The sequence below is a fragment of the Pelecanus crispus genome, chromosome 13, assembly GCF_030463565.1.
Source record: "Pelecanus crispus isolate bPelCri1 chromosome 13, bPelCri1.pri, whole genome shotgun sequence".
Classification (NCBI taxonomy): Eukaryota; Metazoa; Chordata; class Aves; order Pelecaniformes; family Pelecanidae; genus Pelecanus; species Pelecanus crispus.
In genome coordinates this window covers 6,476,254-6,497,297 of record NC_134655.1, presented here as the reverse complement: position 1 = coordinate 6,497,297, position 21,044 = coordinate 6,476,254, and the positions used below count along the sequence as shown (strand labels likewise).

Here is a 21,044-nt window from a genome sequence, read left to right as displayed (position 1 = left end):
ATGGCAGCACAGCAGAACGTATCAAAGTCAATGGACAGGAAAGTGAACTAATTACTAAGTGGGTCTAATCGGAGGCTAACAGGATCACAGAATCATAGAAAATGAGAGCCGAAAGGAAATACAAGACTTTATCTTGTCCATTCCTTTGCCTCAGGTAAGATCAACTATACCTACATTACTCCAGACAGATGCTTGTCTAACTCTATAACCTCAACAAGTAGCTCATTCCAATGCTTCTTGTATGAGTGCTTTACTCACGGCAAGTTTTTCCTACTGTGCAATTTGAATCTCCACTGCTGCTCTTTAAGACCATTACTTTCCCTAGCCACAGAAATGGTGACGAAATTACTCTCTTTTTCTTAGCTTTAGCCTTTTATGTATTTGAAAAATGAAACATAAAGGAGACAAGTCTCATCAAGGATGAGGAATAAGATACAAAATACCCTCACGGTGTAGATTAGGACCTAGTGGGATTTTCTCAGGGCTTACACAGCTACATTCCACTGAAACACCTTTCAGTATTTTGCCCCGTGCCGTCAGGTACGCTATGTTAGCATACCTCCACTGGCTGAATGGATCCAGGTCTTGGGATCTAAGGATACAATTGCACGTATTTCCTAGAACTGTCATTTCACATAACGAAGTGAACAGCGTATGCAGAAGTCTTTTGATAACATTAAGACATTTAGGGTCAAACCCAACAGAATACTTACAGAGGTAACCAGCACTAATTACTCAATATAAACAATAAGCATAAATTTAGACATTGTTATGTTTCTCTCTCAATTTGAAAGTTCATGGTAGACCTCAATAGACACATCCTACCTTTGCACAGTGAATATGGAATCTAAAGGAAAAACTTAATAGGTCCTCAGATGAAAGTTATTTAGGAGTCTATATATGAATTTAAAAAATATCCCTTGAGAGATTAATTGATCATGATCCAATGAAATCATATACACAAATTGGAGACCATAAATTTCTGAAAATTCTGACTTGTTTCATAAGATCCCATTCTCCAAAGACACTCGACAGGACACTAATTTATCACTATGATATCATCAAACTCAGCTGACTATGACCTGAGAAAATGCAACTGGTAAAAATTAACCCCTTTGCCATTCACCACAGTCGCTAATATGAATTCCATGCTCCCAGGACATAGAAAGATGCTGAATTTCAGCAAAGATACTGATAAATCCCAGAGGAATGGGAGAGGCTGCATTACTGCCAGTATGCAAAACAGAGCTCTGATTTATTACCTTTTCATTTTCTACGTTAACTAAGTTGGTTGTGGCCCTATTTGCGGGCAAAACCTGCTGCTCCACTGAAGGCGATCAAGCTCTTGTGTGTCTCAACAGACTCACAAGACTCACTCAACAGAACAGTCGGGTTCAATTACTCTTTGATTTGTTAGAGCAGAACCTACTGGTTTCTATTGTTTTCTCATATTTCTAACATCAACAGACCTGCCTTTCCTTTTCTAATCCCTTTATTAATGCACTCCATATATTTACAACACACATTGATCTAAGAGAGAGACCCCTAAGAGTCATCGTTATTCAGTACATTATTCTCGTACTCCTGTTTGTTCATTCCACACAGACCTGTCTTCTGACTCTACTCTGTCCTCGTATTTTATCAAGCACAGATTTGTGCGATAACAACTCATCGCAGTCTTCATTATTTCATACATAGTCTTTCTTTCCTCTACTCATTCACTTTACTTCTCATTATTCATAAATAATATTAAAAGACTTATCTTTCAACTCTCTTGCTCCTTTTTTATTCGTCATATTTTACAAGCCACACACATTTACAGTATGTGATAAAGACTCATAAACCTCGTTATTCTACATTTATCTGTATTGAACTGTCTTTGCAATCTTTTAGATTTTAAATGTTCTAAGCCTGCCTGTGTGTTGCTACATTTGTCCTCATTATTTACTGTCTTTTTATTACCTACTCTATGTTGAAGAGTCTTCTACTCTCTGGCCTCTTCTTGAATTACCAGCACCTACTAAATCTCTGACTAAGTGTTTGATCAGAATTAGTTTTAATTTTTGCATTTACTGCAGGCATGAAAACATTTTTCAGTTACTTTATGACCAGCACTAATCTCAAAGGCTCAGGGAGGTAACAAACAATCCTCCACTTTGCATGAGGTTCTCCTGCTTTTCCCAATGCCCTGACAGCTCAGAAAGCAGACCACCGTGCCCGGAGGCATGCTGGCATGCCGGTTCCCTGCAGCTTTGCTGCTTGCAGAAGACCTCACTTAATTCCTTTCCTTACCAGAGCTTTTAGAGCATGTTCCCTGCAGCGATGTCACTTCATCCTCAGCTGCCACTTCACGCTTCCTTGCTTCAACATTCACCCTCTTCCCAGATGAGCTGTGGACCTTGCTACCACTCACTGCTTTTCTTAATTTTAACAGAGAAACCTCTAAAGATCATTATGCCTCCTCAATCTGCTGTACATCCCTCTTCTATTCTCAGCCTCTAAGATTTATTCTACACTCTTGTGACTGGCCTGCTTTTCTTTCTCACGGGGGATAACAACTCATACTACCTGTCCAACAGTCGCCTACTAGCAACGATTGCATAATCTTGGGCTAAGGCCGTCCAAGTTGTTTTAACTTGAAAGCAAGTGCAAAAATGTCTTTTCTAATTTGGAGAAGCTGGGAAGGAACATGTCCCTGATAAGCTGCCTTAGTGTTTTCAAATGCATTAAAAATGTTTCTAGTCCCCTGGCAAGCTGTACTAAATCTGCAATTCCAGAGGGAGCAGTTGGCTTTTTGAGAAAAGGCAGACATTCCCATGGGTTGCAGGTGGCCTAAAAGAAGTAGGATTTCTCTGTCAGTGCTTCATGGGTCATTCCACGTGTAACTGAGGATCTCAGCTCCGTGGGTCTCAGCTCTCTGCCGTCAGGCAGTTTGCTTGACATCTCTAATTTAAAATATAAATAGAAGCTTAAAATTCTAGATGCATTCTTTCACTACTTGTAAAGCATTTTATTATTCCACCACCATTCTGCCTTGCTCTACTGCTACTTATCTGCCATTTTTTTGCTTTTGTTTTGTGTGTTAAGTTGCCAATATTCTCTGAGTACCTCAGGCTGAGACATTAGGCTCAGATGTGGAACTCTGTCAAGCAACTTGTGAATTCGCAAGTGTCACATTACCAGAAGATGTCATTTACTGTATTGCATTTCTGATTAAAATCTTCAATCAGAGAAATTAAGCTAAAGGCTAGTAAGGTACATTCATTTCTTCCTGCTGACAATGTTGCTGTAAGCAGCCTTTGAAGGGTAGTTAATTCAGTACCATATACTGGGCCCTTTTTGTAGGCAATTTGCAGCTAGTCAAATAGCTTGCCAGCAGCATGCATTAAAAATACTCAGCAAAGAAACAAGCTAAAAACTTCCTGAGAACAGAAGTTGATAAAAACATTATAATCTGCTACACCCTGCTACATGCAGTAGGTCAAAACCATTCCTGATATAAGCAAATAGATTTCCATTTATTCAAAATGTGTCTGATCTGCCTTTCAGCATGTCACAGTTTAAGTTGGGAATTTGTAAAAACCCAGTACAAATGATATAGTTTTGACATAATAAAAAGCAAAACATGTTTTGAAAACATTTAGCTCCTCAACATTAATTTGGGGGGGGGTGGGGGGAGGCAGGAAGTATTTAGCCATGGCTCAATGCAACACCCTGACTGCATTGTAGAAGCCAAATGTTTAAAAATTAGATCTAAGCTAAAGTCTAAGATGCAAATGCAAAAGGATAGATGTCACAGCAGTTGTCAGAACAACTAATTTTAGTATTTCAGATGATGTTGAAAATGCCAGGATATGGCAGAGATCAAACACTTCCAGTCTGAAGGACAGAGATAATCTTCACTATTTTTCGATAGCTTTCCCAAATCTATTCAGCATCACTTTGGCTTTATCTACAGTGAGATTCATGCAAACATCACCCATATTGGAAGTTCCACTGACCTACGGTACAGTAGAACACTGCACAGTGTCATTTGAATCAGAAGACTGAAAACACTGGATAGATGTTTCTTCCTTAAACCTCTGAATGGTCTCAGAGATTTCTTGCAAAGAAAAAAAAAAAGCCAGATAGGGCTTTGCAAAATTTGAGCACCAGTGGGAATGGATGCCAGTGCTCTGAAATAAATGAATGCCATTATTTCATCCAATCCTTCCAACATTTCTTGTTGAACCACCAATGCTATAAAATAAGAGGCATTGCAGGCAGCCATCAGTTAATATCATCTGCCTGGACACAACCTTTTCAGCAGTAGCCAAAAGGAGATTAAAAACCCCCAAGCATTCTTTGGTCTGCACCAGATAGGCAGGATCACAGATTTCTGTTTTTTTTTACTGTAGTAGCAGTTGTCTTTCTATATTTTTTTCAGTAATCTTAATTCCCAAGAGAAGAACAGACACTAGATGACAGTCAGATTGACAATGTCAGAGGAAGATTTCTGAACAGAGGCAGCACAGCTAAGCTATCGCCTCCTTCTGAGACTCTGCTTATCTGTCATCCTTGAGGAAAATTCCAGCAGTTTTTAATAATATTTGACTTATGGATGAGCAATTTTTCAACAGCCTGGAAGACTTGAGGATCAAGCAAAGTGTGGACTGATGAACTCCTTGGGGTGCCCAGCACATTGCAGATTACTGTTGACAAAACCCAGGAGACATGGCACAGTGCAAGTCTCCAGGCACTGCCCTGATTCCAACGATACAGCCAGCCTCATCTGAATCCCAATGATCTTCTCACCAAACCAACCAGTAATTTCTCTACAGTGGAACAAATGATATCTGGGGTGTGAACAATGCACCAATGCAAGTCCAGGTTGTATTCCTTAGCGGTATAAGGAATGGTGAGGGTGGGCTGCTGCTCACACACGGGCCTTCGCTGCTCTTCGTTCTTCAAAGGCATGGCAGATATCAGGGCAAAGAAATGAAATACTCAGAAAAAGCTTTTAAATCCAAGTTAAATCCCATCAATGATAGCTTTAAAAGATCAGTTCCTTATATCTACAAAAGCACGCTGATGGGATTATGTGCAATCTGGCTGCTAACATTTGCAGTGTCACAGAACACCATACAGGCGACTTGAGTGCTCACCTCCTCTCTGAAAACACCTCACTGTGAGGCATTTTGATGTGGAAAATCTTTCACTGGTGACTTTTGGTTTAAATTGCAGTATGCTCCGCTGTGCGTACAGCCAGCCAAGGACCTTGCACCAGGTGTAGTGGCACTGCTCACCAGCAAGACGCTCCAAGAGACCCGCCGCTGGCAGGTGGGTGCTTTTCATGGAGTTCATTTTCATGCCCTATTGTTCTACATGTTTATAACATCCTGTTACATTATTAATAGTGATTAAATGTTTAGGTATTTCAGATCAATAAAGACTCCGTTTACATATTTACTTTATTAAAAATTAATAAGTTACAAAGAGAAAGTGCACTGAATTTGTGCGCAGCGATGGAATGAAGTCAAGGTTGTAACCTAAGTGCTATGTACTGTACTGTGAACATAAAAAAAAATTGTTATGCCCTTATTACTGGCACATGGTTTATCTAATGCATAGGCCTAGTTGACAGGGTAATAGTTAGGTGATGAGGATGATTTGTGGATCTCTTTGTCAGCATATAAGTTATAGCTTCCCAGGTGAACTACAGCATAAAAACTTATGTGCCCCTATATTTCAAATGTTCAAGAAAATATGTGTTACCAGGTTTTCTAAGCAAGTAAGTGCCCCTTTCCTATTGCACAGTCTTTTCCTGTTAAAGGGCAAGCCAATCTCGCAAACACTCAGAGATCACTCTACTGTTTGCACGACAGCTTGAAAGTAACCCGCAGCACAAAATGGTAGACTCCACGCTGGTCTATCAACATGTAGTAAAACCAAAAAAGTTTGTTAATTAGGTAGCTGGATTATATGTAAATGACACGCATTAAATTTATGACCTTGTAAAGACCAGTTAAATTCTATTGGGCAGAAAAGGGACTGAATACAACGCACAGGAATCCAACTCGTCCTTCTGCTTCCTGCCATTATACGTATCTACAGCATAAAGGGCTGAACTTCCCCCCACTTATTTCACAAGTACGAGGTAGCTTACCTTCCGCAACAGTCAAAGTCTTGTTAATAAGAGTTGTAGAGTTTGCTGCTGTGACACTTTTATGAACCAGATAAGTAGTAACGAGAATCTGATCAACAAGATTCTCAGCTGTTGGAACTTAAACGTTTGCTATCCTTTTAAGTATTTTTTGATCACTAGTGAAGAATTCTTAGCTATCCAGGTATCACTGTTTTTTTCTGGTTAAATAATTTCATTGTAATTCTCAATATTCAGAAAAGTCTTTCATCTCAAAGAAAACTCACCTGCTCTCAAATGAGACATCACCTGGGATTACATGAGTGCTTTCCTTCCCAATAAGGAATCTGATTCGATCATAGAAGAGTCTTGGAGGATGCTGAGAGAAAGGCGGTTGGCTGTGCTGAATAAGGTCAAGGGGATCAGGCGAACCCTGGCAGAGAGGACTTGCGTAACAATTGCTCTGCTGACAACAGTCAGGGTCTACACAGTCTGTCAAGCCATCTAAAATGGAGAGAGTGGAAAGTTCAGGAAATTGAGTGATTCTGAGAATAAAGCACCGTGTTTGCTACTGGAAAGCACAGGAGGTATTCCATCAATTGGAAGGCATGCTGATTATGACACACTCAAATTCAATAAAGCATTAACGTACATGCTTAGTCCAGGAGGGGTATTTCTCTCTAGTCATTAACACTGTATCACCTCATAAAATCCCCACACGACAATGAGAAAACAGAACCTACAAACTAAGTGAACAGGGAAGAGCGGGACTGTCGTCACTGCAGAACAGGAAGAAGAAGAAAATCACTACACAATACTTGTTAGTCCGACGGGTGCATGATCCACACTGTGCAGCTGGTATCTCTAAGACTCCTTTATTGTCACTACTGTCTGTTCACACCTGTGAAGAATATACACTTGCTAACCAGTCTGCAAGCATCAAGTCTGAAATGTTATCTAACTCTCATAAGCATCCTCACTACAGCAGTAAAAAAAGGTACTTGTTACAGTTGTCTGACTTCTATTTTAAGCCCTACAATAGTTTTCTTAGTGCTTTAGGATGTTTACCTTTCATTTATTGGTTGCCAATACTAGAATAATCCAAAAAGGGCAGAACCATGACTACACTCCGTGTGTAGTTAGTGATATACAAATACACCCCTTGGTGCAGGCTCTATCCCGGTGACCTGTCAGATACAGTCTTCTCCGTGGATGTTTGCACCAGGAAAGCAGATGTGGAAAGTGAAAATAAACCTATTCCTCATCCCTTGATTTGCAAGTATGAAAAATGGAAAAAAAAAAAAATTATTTCTTCTAAACCCTACATTTCTTCATGGACAAACTTGCAACAACATTTGTGGGTGAAATTCATTTACTTAAATGTCCAAAGCTTATGATGAAAAGTGAAGCACTGCAGTGCATCTAAATTAAGCACCTAAATAAAACTTAAAATTGGGCTATTGGCATTTAATTGCTTCTATCAGCAGTTTAGACGTCCAAATGGCCTAAATTACATACTCAATCAGAAACAGATTTAATAAGGTACGGTAAAATGTCCAACTATCTTCTTAAACATCCATTTTATGACTTAGTAGTTGCTAATTTGCTTGGACCGACAAGCACACTCATGCATATAAAGCAAGATTAAGGCATTGTGTCCTTCAACAAAGACATCTCTTTGTAATTTTAACAAGGTCGGTCTGAATAAATGTGGAGTCATCATATCACTGTATGGATTTCCCTTGTGTTAAAATCAGAATGCTATAGAATCAACATACTGTCAGATATTTTCACTTCATGCTTCGACTTTTCATGCTCTGTTCATACCAACGCTTTGGTGCCTATAAAACTGTACCTCCTCAGGGCAAACTGTGTTATCAGGGAAGCTGCTGTAGTTTTGTCATTGACTTTTAACGGGTGCGAGACCAACCCTCAGCCAACTCTGCTCTTCCCTCAATAGAGCACACTGCACTGTGTGAATGCTCAGTAAATAACAGCATAAAATATTCACTTTGAAAAGAAAGCAAAAGCCCTTCTACAGAACAAACAAGTATAATGAAATGGGCTTTCCTAGAGTCTGAAAATCCTTGCCTGACCTTGAGCAAGGTAATTGCTTGGCTAAGCAAAAAATATTAACAAATCTATCCTACTGCAGCTGGGAAATCAGATAGAGCAGGCTAGTTTTTGTGATAATGAGCCAAGGGCAACTGTAGGTAGCTAGCAACAATAATCTAAGAGCCTTGGATGAAGCAAAGTTGGCATGGCTACAGGTCAGTGCATGCTTTAAGTTCTTTCCACATCCCCCCACTCCTAGAGACAACAGGCATTTGCTAACGGTGGGAGAAGCACTTCACAGGGCAATGTTGAGTTTATTGACTTTGAGTGTAGCAGTCACTTTATATTCAGGAAAACCTAGAAAGCTATTGAAATCCGCTAGGAAATCAGTAAGCTGAGACAATAAAGGGCCTCCAGTCTAAACAAAACTACACGGGAAGTGGATGGAGGAGTTCACAATATGAACCAGAGGGGTTTTCATTGCGTTCTGATGAAAAACAAAAGAGCTTTTTGGGTTGAAACATGAAGAGGACGCTTGGAACTGCAAGGAAAAAATACCTCTTCTTACCGTTTCCTCTTTTTTGTCCAAGGAATGAAACTCTATTTTCTTAGTAAGTGAACTGAAAAGCATCAAATTACTAGTAGATTCTCCAAGACTACAAATATTAAAGAATTCTACTAGACTTGAAAAGGTGATAAAGAAATTGAAATCTCTTGCTTTTGCTTTGTAGTGGTGAAGATCCCTGCAGAGGGCTCTGATGTGGTTAGGCATAGCTATTCAGGGCTGGTCTGTTGGTGGAATGGTTATGGCAGTGACAGGTCTTGTTCAAGGAGTCAAGGTGCTTTCTGGAAGGTACTAATTTCTACAAGCTGACTGCTCTCTACCTGAGAAACTTGACAAACATTGGTCTGGCAGAATAAGTACTAATCAGGAAAAAGGCATGCTTATTTCAGAATAACAGTATCCATAGGGAAGCTATTTTGGAGCAATTTATTCCACAGTAGCTATTCTGATTAATTTTTTCCTTATCAACAAGCCATTAGATGTGGGAACTGAGCTGACCCGATTTTCTCTTTCATATAAGAAATAAAAGCGAAAAGTCACAGAAATATTAGAATATGAAGATCTGCTTAGAAAAGAAATAGCTATAAAAATAACAATTAAATACTTTGCTTTCTCTAACAGAGTCCTCATTCTTCTCTGCTTCGGTCAACAGCTTACATGCCTGGCAACAAACACTGCACATCCATGCTGTACACGAAAAGAAATCAAGTAAAGGGAAAGCAGTTTTCCATCTTCCAGTCAGACTCAATTTTCATCTTTTCTTTGCAGTTTACTTGTCAGCAAAGCGCCTGTCTTATAAACTCTTCCAGGTTCTGCTAATGGAGTTATTTTGGTTTGAATTACTTGCACCTGGTTTCATTTGTCTCTCCAGGGTCTTAGGGCTACAAAAGGGTGGGTTTCCCATTAGTAGAGGTGTGAAGTCCCAGAAGCATATGTGAGTAATCTATGGTGAGAGTGGTATTTGTCCTAATAGCACCATGAACGTACAAAGCACTGGATACACCAGGAACAGCTTACAGCCTTGGGAGCAAAGGCTACAAATTCATCAGAGGAAGAAATTGCTAACCAAAATATAAATGTTAATCCAAAGTAGGAGTCTTCTAGGTTACAGATTATCATTCATGGCTTCTCTCTCTCTCATGCTGTATTTTCTTTTTTTTCATTTTTTTAATCTTTTCATTGATTAGGTGACTATTTCAATCTCCCCTCTCAACCATGCAGAATGAACCAGAAGAAAGATGCTAGGCTCAGAAAAGATGCTCCATGGGCAGTGAGGCAGGAGGTGCAGCAGCACCAACTCCTCTGCAGACTCTTAACACCACATATTTGGCTCAGGCCACTGGGTGTATGTATTTAAGAATTATTAATTAGAATTGTTTGAATAATGCAAAGAAACCAACTTGGATAAAACTGAAAAACATTTTTCACGCTTTGTGCTGAAGTAAAAGAATAAACCACCTATTTCAGTGCAAAGAGGGAACTCTTCAGCCAAAATAAAATCTTTGTTCCACTTTAGGCTCATTTAAGACTTTGGCTTTAACTTAGACCATTTAAAAGAAAAAAGAAAAAACTCAAACCTAAAACCCCAAAAGAAACTACTGTAAATCAGCATGATATCTGTTAATTCCCACGATGAGGGAAGAAATGGCAAGAGCCAGCAGATCAATACCTGGCATCCCTGGCAGAATTTGGGGTTTTTTGATCACGAGTCTGTCTACATGACACAAGGTCTGCTGGCGACGGATGGGGTACCCCTGTCTCAAAGGGGGAAAAGGATCTTTACACATGACTTAGCAGGGCTCATTGAAAGAGCTTTAAACTAGATTTGAAGGGGGAAGGGGATAAAACAAGGCTCGCTAGAGATAAGCCTGGGGGCAGCATGCCAATGTTCGAGGGACAGTGAGCTAGCAAGGTGCTTTGCTCTGCTGTCTCAGTGGAGGTAGGGGATGGAGATCCATGCAGCAGCAAAGACGCGAGGGTTATGGATGTGTTAGAAAGCACGGAAGCGCCTGAGAACGGTCACGTAGAAATTAGGGTTTCTCTCCCTGCAAAAATGTGGCGGGATCAATAGCCCAACTGAAGCGCAGCTGGCCAAAAAGGACCTGGGGGTGCTGGTTGACAGCCGCCTGAACATGAGCCAGCAGTGTGCCCAGGTGGCCAAGAAGGCCAACAGCATCCTGGCTTGTGTCAGGAATAGTGTGGCCAGCAGCAGCAGGGAGGTGATTGTCCCCCTGTACTCGGCACTGGTGAGGCCGCACCTGGAATACTGTGTCCAGTTTTGGGCCCCTCACTACAAGACAGACCTTGAGTGCTGGAGCATGTCCAGAGAAGGACAACGAAGCTGGTGAAGGGTCTGGAGCACAGGTCTTATGAGAGGCAGCTGAGGGAACTGGGGTTGTTCAGCCTGGAGGGGAGACCTGATCGCTCTCTACAACTACCTGAAAGGAGGTCGTAGCAAGGTGGATGTCGGTCTCTTCTCCCAAGTAACAAGTGATAGGGCAAGAGGAAATGGCCTCAAGTTGCGCCAGGGGAGGTTTAGACTGGATATTAGGAAAAATTTCTTCACCAAAAGGGCTTGTCAAGCACTGGAGCAGGCTGCCCAGGGAAGTGGTGGAGTCCCCATCCCTGGAGGTATTTAGAAGATGTGTAGACGTGGTGATCTTAAAAGTCTTTTCCAACCTAAATGATTCTATGATTCTATGAAAATGAAAGAGGTAAAACAAACTGGTACAGAATCACAAGTTACATATGGAGGCAGTTTATGATAATGCAAATGATATTAGTAAGTGCATGTGAGGATAACATTTTCAACAAGCCAATCCTATTTGAAATGAGGTATTTAATCCAGGAGAATAACCCAGAAAAACAAATAAATCTTGTTTATAAACTGTAACATCTAACTGCAAATACATTAGTAAATTCTCAACCAATGGTCACATTTTTCAGTTAAGTTTTCATATCAGGAACCAACTATTAAAAAACTCACCATGTTAAGAAAACAGCAGGGTTTCTTTTAAATCTCAGGAGACAACAGTCAGGAGTATGAACAAACTACTACAAACAACAAAAACTGTAATTCATACAGCAGGGGAGCCTGTACACGGAAGTTTTTACTGTCAATTACCACAAAGTGCATCACAGCATAGGTGCAGACTAAAATGTATTACAGGGGTGTAAATGATTTTGGTTTGCTATTAGCATTTTTTTATTTATTTTATATAAAAGGCAGTCAGGCACATTCACGGTGCACCACAGATTATATAATAAACTGGTTCACATTTTGATGAGTCTGAGATTATGGTTTCACATCTTCCAGGTGCCTTGTTTTGCATGCAAGGGATAATGATGAACTGGGATTTTTGGTTTTGTAAGTTAGACAATTAAAATATTTTTAATATTACTGCTAAAACAGAATTCACAAAGATCGACTTGAGGATACAAAGCACTTCATAGCACTCTTAAATAATTTAAACGACCTCAAAGAAAAGGCAGAGCATGCCAAAACAAGTTGCTCTGTTTTCAGTCACACCACTCCTCTCTGCATTGCCGTAGCTCACAGAATTAGAACAAGATTTTCCCATTTCCTTGCTGGGGAAGGGATCCTGTCAGGAAGCTTTCTATAAGGAGTGATATAAATATTTATTGTGTCAGGAGTTTGTGTCAATGGAATCACACAATGTTTTCCATCAAACAAAATATATTTTCTTGTTTATAAATTTATATATATATTTTTCTTATTTACTATGATGGAAAGAATGGCACAAGCGTGATGAAATTACCCGCTCAGCTATGTTTCTACTGCAGTCATGGAAGGCTCAGTTTGTGCTAGGTACAGCACATTCTTTAATGTACACATTATGCAGCATCTCTCTTCTACATGGATGATCACCTTCAGCAGCCAGACAAACTGGCAGTGGAGCTGTGGACCCACCTCTCCGCTGCTTACTGTCTAGCAGTATCCCTCTTTAATTACCATGTTTGGGCAAATGCTGTACAGCAACTGTATTTCATATGTTTTGTATTTGAGCTTTCCATATGCTGCATAATATCTATATCAAATCCTCAATAAAATACAATAACAGTTGGAAAAGAAAAAGGCATTTTGCCAGCTATAAGTTAATAGCAAGAACATGGAACAAGTCACGTATTTTGGGCCTGATATGAACAGCTCTATGCCACCTACTTTTCAAATCCTGGCTTTTCTAGTCTTTTCATCTACCCTTGAATTACTTGCAATTCATGAGTGCAAACATGGGAATATCGCAATAACTCACGTTGCTGAAAATGGATCCATGTTCACAATTAGTAAAAATTGTCTAGGTACAGGAACACCCGAGGACATTAAAGAGGCACTGGTAAGGGAAGCAAAGAACAAAGCGGTTCTAATTTTGGCAGTGGTGGCTTCCCCAGGTCACCAGTGCAGCATGAAATAACTTTCACAGCGGCTTCTTTTCTATTAAACCACTGAGACACTTTATTAACTGGCTATGAAAATGACAAATTCAGTCAGACTCTACCTCCCATGTTACTGGGTTAGTTATTTTAATAAACCATCCACTATCATTAGATTCTGGCAAGCAAAATGCAAATAGCAATAATACTTAAAATTGCTATTCTGCTTTAAAGTTCATTAAATGAGCAGAGTTCTCACCCCTTCAAGCTTTGTGGAGAAGACGCTACTAATGCTAACTACAATACATTTCAAGTTTTATGGTTAGTGCCAAACTTGGACTACTACAAGAAGTGATGTATATGTTTATATGGTGCATGCATACACATGCATGCAGACACACTCAGAAACACACGTACTAGTAAATGTACTTGCTCAATCACATGAAAATAAAATCCATCTCTAAGCAATATACTATACTTAGTGTAAGTAATACCAATGACCTTCATTTTCACTGCTGCAGAACAAGTGAGAGGTCTGTGTGTAAGTGTGTACTGATCCCAGTGAGCACAAGCCAGCGATGGAGCTGAGAGAACTGTGTCCAGAACATTTTTAGAGAAAGTAAAAATTGGGCTTCAAGTTTCTCCTTGCAGTAAGCCGATTTTGTTCTCTGAACTCCTTATGCAGGACAACCTAAAAAACTCAACACCATGACCCTCAACACTTGAAAGATTTGAGCTTTTTGGTATACTCGCATGATCAATTGTTCAAGACTAGTGTTTTTTGTGGGGGGAAAAAAAAATCCACAGGAGTCTTCAACTTGCAGTCGCTTGCTTTCTTCCACAGATTTCAAATAAGCATTAAACAATGCCTGTGCCAACTTGTTTCACCACAGGCTCAGTTAAGTCCAATTAGGGTTGCCAGGAATCTAAGCAAAACTGAATCAAAGAGCAACTTCAGAAGAGACTAAGCAGCAGCAACTGTCACGAGTCTCTAATGCTTATTTGTATGCATTAATCCCAACTGCTTCTCAAATTTTAGCCGTAATACATAGCATGCAGCAGACAGTGAGGCTGTTAACTGGTAACACCAGCGTTTGTATAAGGACATTGGAAACCCACCACTGTGCCTGTGGAAGGGCTGCAGAGTGTTTTATCCAGTGAGTACCGCTGGTGGTTGGCCTTCCACATGCAGGAGAATGCAAATATATCAGGGTACGATTTTCAGAAACTGTAAGTATCCCCGGGGAGCCCTCGCTGCTCAGCAACAATGAAAACCATTCCCATCAGTATTATTTATATTGTGTAATAATAGCATATTACTTATACATGGACTCAATATCTCTGTGATGGATAGGTTATTAAAATGCCAATGGATGGGTCAGAAATACATCAATATTTTAGCAGCACTGGTTATCAACCCAAGGCTATGCTAAATCATATATTTTCTTGTGCTTGGAAAAGCTTGGAGAAAACTACAATAACTGTCTGAAGTGACTGAAGGGATATTTGGAAGAGAATTCAAAGCTTGTAGTAAATAGTATTTTCCTTAAAAACAAACAGTCAAGATTGAATCACGAAAGAAAAAGAAAACCATGAAAAGAGATCCAGGAAAATTTAAGAGAGAGATCCGTATCAAAGAAATTAATGGGAGTGACGGGCTGCAACTTTCAGCTTAAGACAGAGACCTGCATGTGCAGCAGCAATGAAAATACATGTCAGAATAGCAGGTAAATTGTGGCTTGGCAGGGCGGGGGGGTGACCTGCGAGCTGTGCCGAGCGCCCCGCGCCAGCGCTGCAGCTGCATGCTCTGCCTCCTCACGCCTGGGGCACAGGCGCTCGCCCGCGCAGAACTCAGCAGAGCTTAATCTCCTGGAGCTACTGAAGCTTCCAAATGAGTCTAAAGTAATGGCAGGACAAGCAAAAATGACCTGCTTAGATGCACTGAATGGTCATCTTATAAACTGAAAATGAAATCATGCCAGTCATGACAACGAAAGAAGGAGACTAAGAAATGGGGAATAATGTGCTGCTGAGGGAAGCCACAGCAAGGGGAAGGCCCCACTGCAAAGGACATCTGCTTGACTTCTTGGCATTATTTAATGGACATCACACTGCTAACAGACTGCAGATGCACTCCACAAGAGCAAGTGCAAAGCATGCCGCCGTGCATCTGTTATAATGCTAAGACCTTTTCAATGATATTTGTAGTGATATTTGAACAGGTAAACATGCCCTTAAGTCTGCAAGTAGGAGAAAGCTAACAGAGAGTTATGAGATGGAATGGGAAAGGCAGTTATGGTACAGTCAGGGTACAAGTACACTGTATACTAATGGGGCTCTAAAAGAAATAGTACTCTCCCTGCTCAGGAAAACATTTCCGCACGTGTTTAACCTTACCACCACGGATAACTGCACTGATGGGGAACTCGGTGCTTCAGCATCTGCAGAACCAGGATGCCTGTGAATATGCTTGTGACTTACCTTAAATACTAATATACCAGTCCTTAAAAAATGAATTCAAGGCTTCCTCCCTCCCAAAGCTTTTGTGCTTTTACTACAGACCAAACGATAACACTAACACTTCTTGGCTGTGCCCCCTCCCAGCTTCTTGTGCACCGGCAGAGCTGAAAAAGTCCTCGATTAGTGTAAGCACTACTTAGCAACAACTAAAACATAATTGTGCTATCAACATTATTCTCATACTAAATCCAAACCACAGCACTATGCCAGGTATTAGAAAGAAAATTTACTCTATCCCAGCTGAAACCAGGACACTTACGCCAAATAAATTACATTATTCAATCCCTACAGTTCAAACTAATAAAATACTTAATTTTCTAACACGTTTTTTCTACCATGTATTTGAATGTACTTTTACATAGTAAAAATCCCAGTTTTTCAGTCTCTGAAAGTACCGTATAATAAATCAACTGGAAACTATACAAAATTATCACTCTGCCTAACTCCTGAAATTAGCGTTTGTTTGAAATGATAATTGTTCAACTTTACAACAGCTTTGGGCTTTGGTTGTGACTTCCTCCTAACAAACTTGAAGTACAAAACACCTCCTAAGGACTGAAATATAAATGTTTGATTTAAACACAAGTGGAATGAGTAAGACCTTTGCTAGGTGAGAATACCATGATTTGGAATATACAATGGCACTAAATTAGGTCTAGAGCATGGTCTCTTGGGCTACGTGTCACTGACTGAATGTGATCACATCCTGATGGCTTAGGAAGTTACAACCTGTCAGCTGAGTTTCTGTAACTCAACTGCGTACATGCTTTTAACTCAACGCAACTGCAGGAAAAAACGTTAATAGCTTCCATCTTTATGAACCTAATCCAGTTATGTAGCTTGATGGATGGTAACTTGTTATGCCACCGTAATATTCTCATAGTCTAAGGCACAACCTCCCAGCAAACAGGACTTAACAGGTAATGTCATGTCTCCTTCCTAATTTCTGATTTTACTGTTGTGTATGTACACAAACCCTGAAACACTAGGAATCAGCTTCTGATTTCGCACTAACGTAACACTGGTATAACTCCAATGACTTGAGGGGAATTTTTCTAATTTATGCTTATGCCAAATCGGGTCCTATGAACTTTATATATAAAGAGAAGTGGTTTTAATAGTAGACATAATTTTCTTTTCTTATATAAAATTGATTGTCAAGGAAACTTAATTACATTTAGCCCATCTGTGGTAGTCAGATTAATTAAATATTTCTCTCTGCACTTAGCTCTTAATTGTAATGTCAACAGAACTGTCCTAGTCCATGTTATGTTGCCATTAAAAAGGAAAAAGAAAATTACTTTTAAAACCTGCAGTGAAATGATGTTAAGTGTCTGCCTTAAACTGACAAATTCAAGGAGATTTAGAGTTAAAACTGCCAACTCTTTCAATAACTCACCGTTATTGCAGAATATAAAGCACCCAAAATCACAATACAGGGCAGTTTATAGAGAGCCAGTTCATAGAGTGTATCAGAAAATGCTTTACATACATTACAGGCGAAACAGGGTTTTTGTGGACAGATTTAAGAGTGCAGGCGAGTGAGTCAGTGGCTCGGACAGCGGGGGAGAGCACCAGACAGATGGGAAAGCACGCGGGGGGCAGCGATGCCAGCTGCGGGACCTTGTGTGAAAGGGATACAAACCAGCGCCGAAGAGCAGAGAGAGTGGGCAGAGATGGCTGTTAGATGTCTTGAAAATAAGGTGGAAAAGGAAGGATAAGAGAGGAATAAGGTGATTTTGAATGGGGTTCAGAAACGAGGAAGCCTTTGCCAAAGGACAGCATGGTCTTCGAGCCCACAGGATACAGAATCAGAAGGTCTCAAAATATGTCTGTAAATGAGGAATCATCACTGAGTCAGAATGTTTCTATTGAGGTCCCACAGTGACCTCAGTTCTTGGCCCTAAATCAAGCTTAATTTATCAATGACCTGAAAGAAAATAGACAATCATTATATTAAGGTTTGACACTACAGTGGGGTATGAGATCTTAGCCAAGACACTGAGATAGTCCGTAAGCGTGACACAATAATATACATTTCGATATATCTCAGTGTACAATCTAAGGAAAAAAAAATGTAACTGTGCTTGGGGCAGATGTATTCACAGTCTGAATGAGAAAGCTGCACAGCTCCAAGTATGGGGGCAAGCACACAGTAAAGGATGATAGTAAGTAAAGGAGAGGAAAGTCCTTCTTGACTGTCCAGTAAATGAGTATTCCTAAAATAGATAGGAAAAATAATTAACTCTGAGAACAATCAGTGAGGAGTGTTGTGGCTTTTCTCCCACTGATAAGTTTGAAACAGAATCTGGATGTTTTTCCTGAAAAAAATGCACTTGCTCGTGTATTAGAATGAACTACTGGAAAGGAGGCAGAGACTAACTTATGAAAGAACTATGTTTTTCCCAGCAAACCTAAAACTTACACAGCCTTAGGATGAATCAAGACTACAGAGGTCTGAGACAGGGAGCACCCAGTGCCAAATGCCCTGGTTCAACTGGTGGAAAAGAGCGAATGATTATTTTAGTACAGGGCTCTGCTTACGGTACTCTCAAAAATGATTTCTGCATACTTTCTGTACTAGCTTACTCAACAATTGTTCAAATGTAGGTCCAGATAATTGCAAGAACTGTGCTGTGTCTCAGTGGTAACATTAAGAAAGAGATTAATGTTAAAAAAGGATTTCTAAGTGTATGCTTTATGCTTGCAAATGTATTCATTTAATACTAACATAAGACTCTGGATGCATTTTGACAGGCACAGAGGTTTTTTCGTTTGGGTATCCATTGGCTGTCTTTTCTGAAATAGAGGATGGACTTATCAGTTACAGTGGAAAGGAGACCGAGTAATTACTTGTTACATGGTGGTTTTTTCCCTGTAGAAAAGAATCAAGTACTGGGATGATAGGTATGGCACATACACAATTTCTCCTTGAACAGCATCTAGCACAAGGGTCTGTTCCCTCACTGCACTGCTTCAGATGAAGTCAGTGGAACAACTGTCTTGAGCAAACAGACAAACATTGACATTCCATGATAAAAACGAAAACATATGCCAAAACTATAGATTCAAATGACCATCAAGCATGTGACAAATAAACAAAGAGACATGAATTATGTATCATACCTCCATCATTGTCCAGGTTATCTCCACACACCATTTCCATGACAACGTTACATCCCGAGCCACTCCAGCCCACTTGACAAACACAGTGCCATCCATTCTGATCAAGAGTGCACCTCCCATTTCCATAACAGAGACCTGGGCAGCCATCTAGAAAAGAAAATGTAAAAAAGAAGTCTTCATGGAGGAGTTCTCTTCTCTTCTTTTACAGTTGCAATTATTCTTCAACATTCTTTCACATAGTATTATACTTGCTGCCTTCAAATGATCACAGGTCCCTTGCAAGCCATTTGTATTTTTGGCCAAATACGGAAAGATCCCATCCTGGTTCCTCCCTTTGCTTGCCCAAAAGTAATTTTTCAGTGAGGAATGAGCATTTTTTTAGTGTGTAGTATTTTATGTGCAGGAAAAAAGTGCGTAAACTTGTAAGAAGATATTTAAAGTCTGCTGTGTCCATCTTTTTTTCTACTAATAAATAAATAAGCTGTAGATCACAAAGGAAGGTATATCATAGAACCATAGAATCACAGAATGCTTTGGGTTGGAAGGGACCTTTAGAGATCATCCAGCCCAACCCCCCTGCAGGGAGCAGGGACAGCTTTAACCAGATCAGGTTGCTCAGAGCCCCGTCCAACCTGACCTGGGATGTTTCCAGGGATGGGGCCTCCACTACCTCTCTGGGCAACCTGCTCCAGTGCTTCACCACCCTCATTGTAAAAAATGTTTTCCTTATACCCAGTCTAAATCTACCTTCCTTTAGTTTAAAAGCATTACTCCTTGTCCTGTCACAACAGGCCTTGCTAAAAAGATTGTCCCCATCTTTCCTATAGGCCCCATTTAAGTAGTGAAAGGCCGCAACAGGGTCTCCCCACAGTCTTCTCTTCTCCAGGCTCCATGCTCCAGAGAGTATACATAAACATACACGTAAACAACGTTTATATCAAAGATATACATGGCAAATACTGTGTAAATGACAATCTGGCATTTGTGGACATAATCCTACACATTGCAGGGAGTGGAGGTAACCTTTTTATTTTGTTCATAAGTACTCAGCTGACTGAGAAAAAGCCAATTCAATTTATATCACAATACAACTCTTTCCACAGAAGGCGAATGAGGGAGCATTTCCTTCCAATGTCCAGTTCCACTTCCTTCACATTATAGCTGATTCAAATATGACAAACACTTGCCCTTTAGTGGCTCTGAATCTAGATCAAAACTGGAACAATGACTGTAGCATCCTCTGGATTATATATTTGTAAGCTCTGAATCAATAGTAATTTTGACATTCTCAGCTAGATCTCTTGCCTATAAGAGTGAGAGAGCAATTGTCTCTTGGATGTGTACACTCACATCCATCTGCTTGCATAGATGAGTGCCAGCTCAGACATTTGTCAAATCCTCACCATGTCACACGTGGAGCCAAAGGACAATGGATAAAGCTCAGCAATAAGCTTAGCAGCGCAAGTGGCATCCCTTCTAAGAGGGCTCCTTCCTTCTTGCCAGCATGGACATACAGGAACCGAAAGGCCTTCTGTACTTGGTAGTGAACTTCAACACTTATGTGTTATCAGACAGAATTTTTTTTTTGAGGAACAAAGAAGAGGACTCAGTCTGCATATGTGTTTGGCAGCCCCAAGATGCTCCAAAAGGACTTTGGAGGAGCCAACCAGAGAGTCAGAAAATCTGTATGACTGGTCTGTTAGGTAGTGACTTACAGCCCAGCATGCAGCACATTTCCTGGCAACTTTACACTTGACACATCATCTCTCTCCTTCTCGCCCTCAACACGGTTTATCAATCACATCTGCAAATAGGGAGATTGGAGAGTCTGACCTTCTTGCTCGGAAGAGCTGGAGATGGGTGGCACCGTTTTCTCACATTGGAATTCTGGAAGTTGCTGCTCTAACATAGCATGAGGTTGGCAACCACCAGATATACTATAAAAGCCAATTATTTGCCTCTTTCAGGGAGCTGGGGGAAAGGGCAGGATGTGAGAGCTGTTCTGGGTAACAGGGATTTTTTTCCACTTCAATTCACTGTCCTGCTGAGTTAAGTCATTTCTTGTACATGATTACATTTTGCTGCTGTGTGTGGTTATCCTCTAAGACTATAAATGTAATCAAATGAATGCCCACATGATTTTATTATCTAATTCTGAAGAAATAAAATAATAAGTACAAAATAAACGCCCAGGTCTTTCTGGAATATTGGTTAGTTTGATATTTCAGCTAGCAACATTTTTGCAAGGGGCAATGTGCATCATTG

The 21,044-nt window shown here is 40.2% G+C and overlaps 1 protein-coding gene across 2 annotated transcripts in view; it reads right to left on the bottom strand.

The window, feature by feature from the left end:
• Positions 1-21,044, bottom strand: part of TENM1 (teneurin transmembrane protein 1) — a 252,595-nt gene that overhangs the window by 77,527 nt on the left and 154,024 nt on the right. For both annotated transcript variants that reach the window (XM_075720809.1, XM_075720810.1), the window contains 2 exons: positions 18,780-18,926; positions 6,409-6,625 (listed from right to left, as the gene is read on the bottom strand). In XM_075720809.1, the coding sequence (XP_075576924.1) occupies positions 6,409-6,625; positions 18,780-18,926 (364 nt within the window). The remainder of the gene's footprint in view (positions 1-6,408; positions 6,626-18,779; positions 18,927-21,044) is intronic.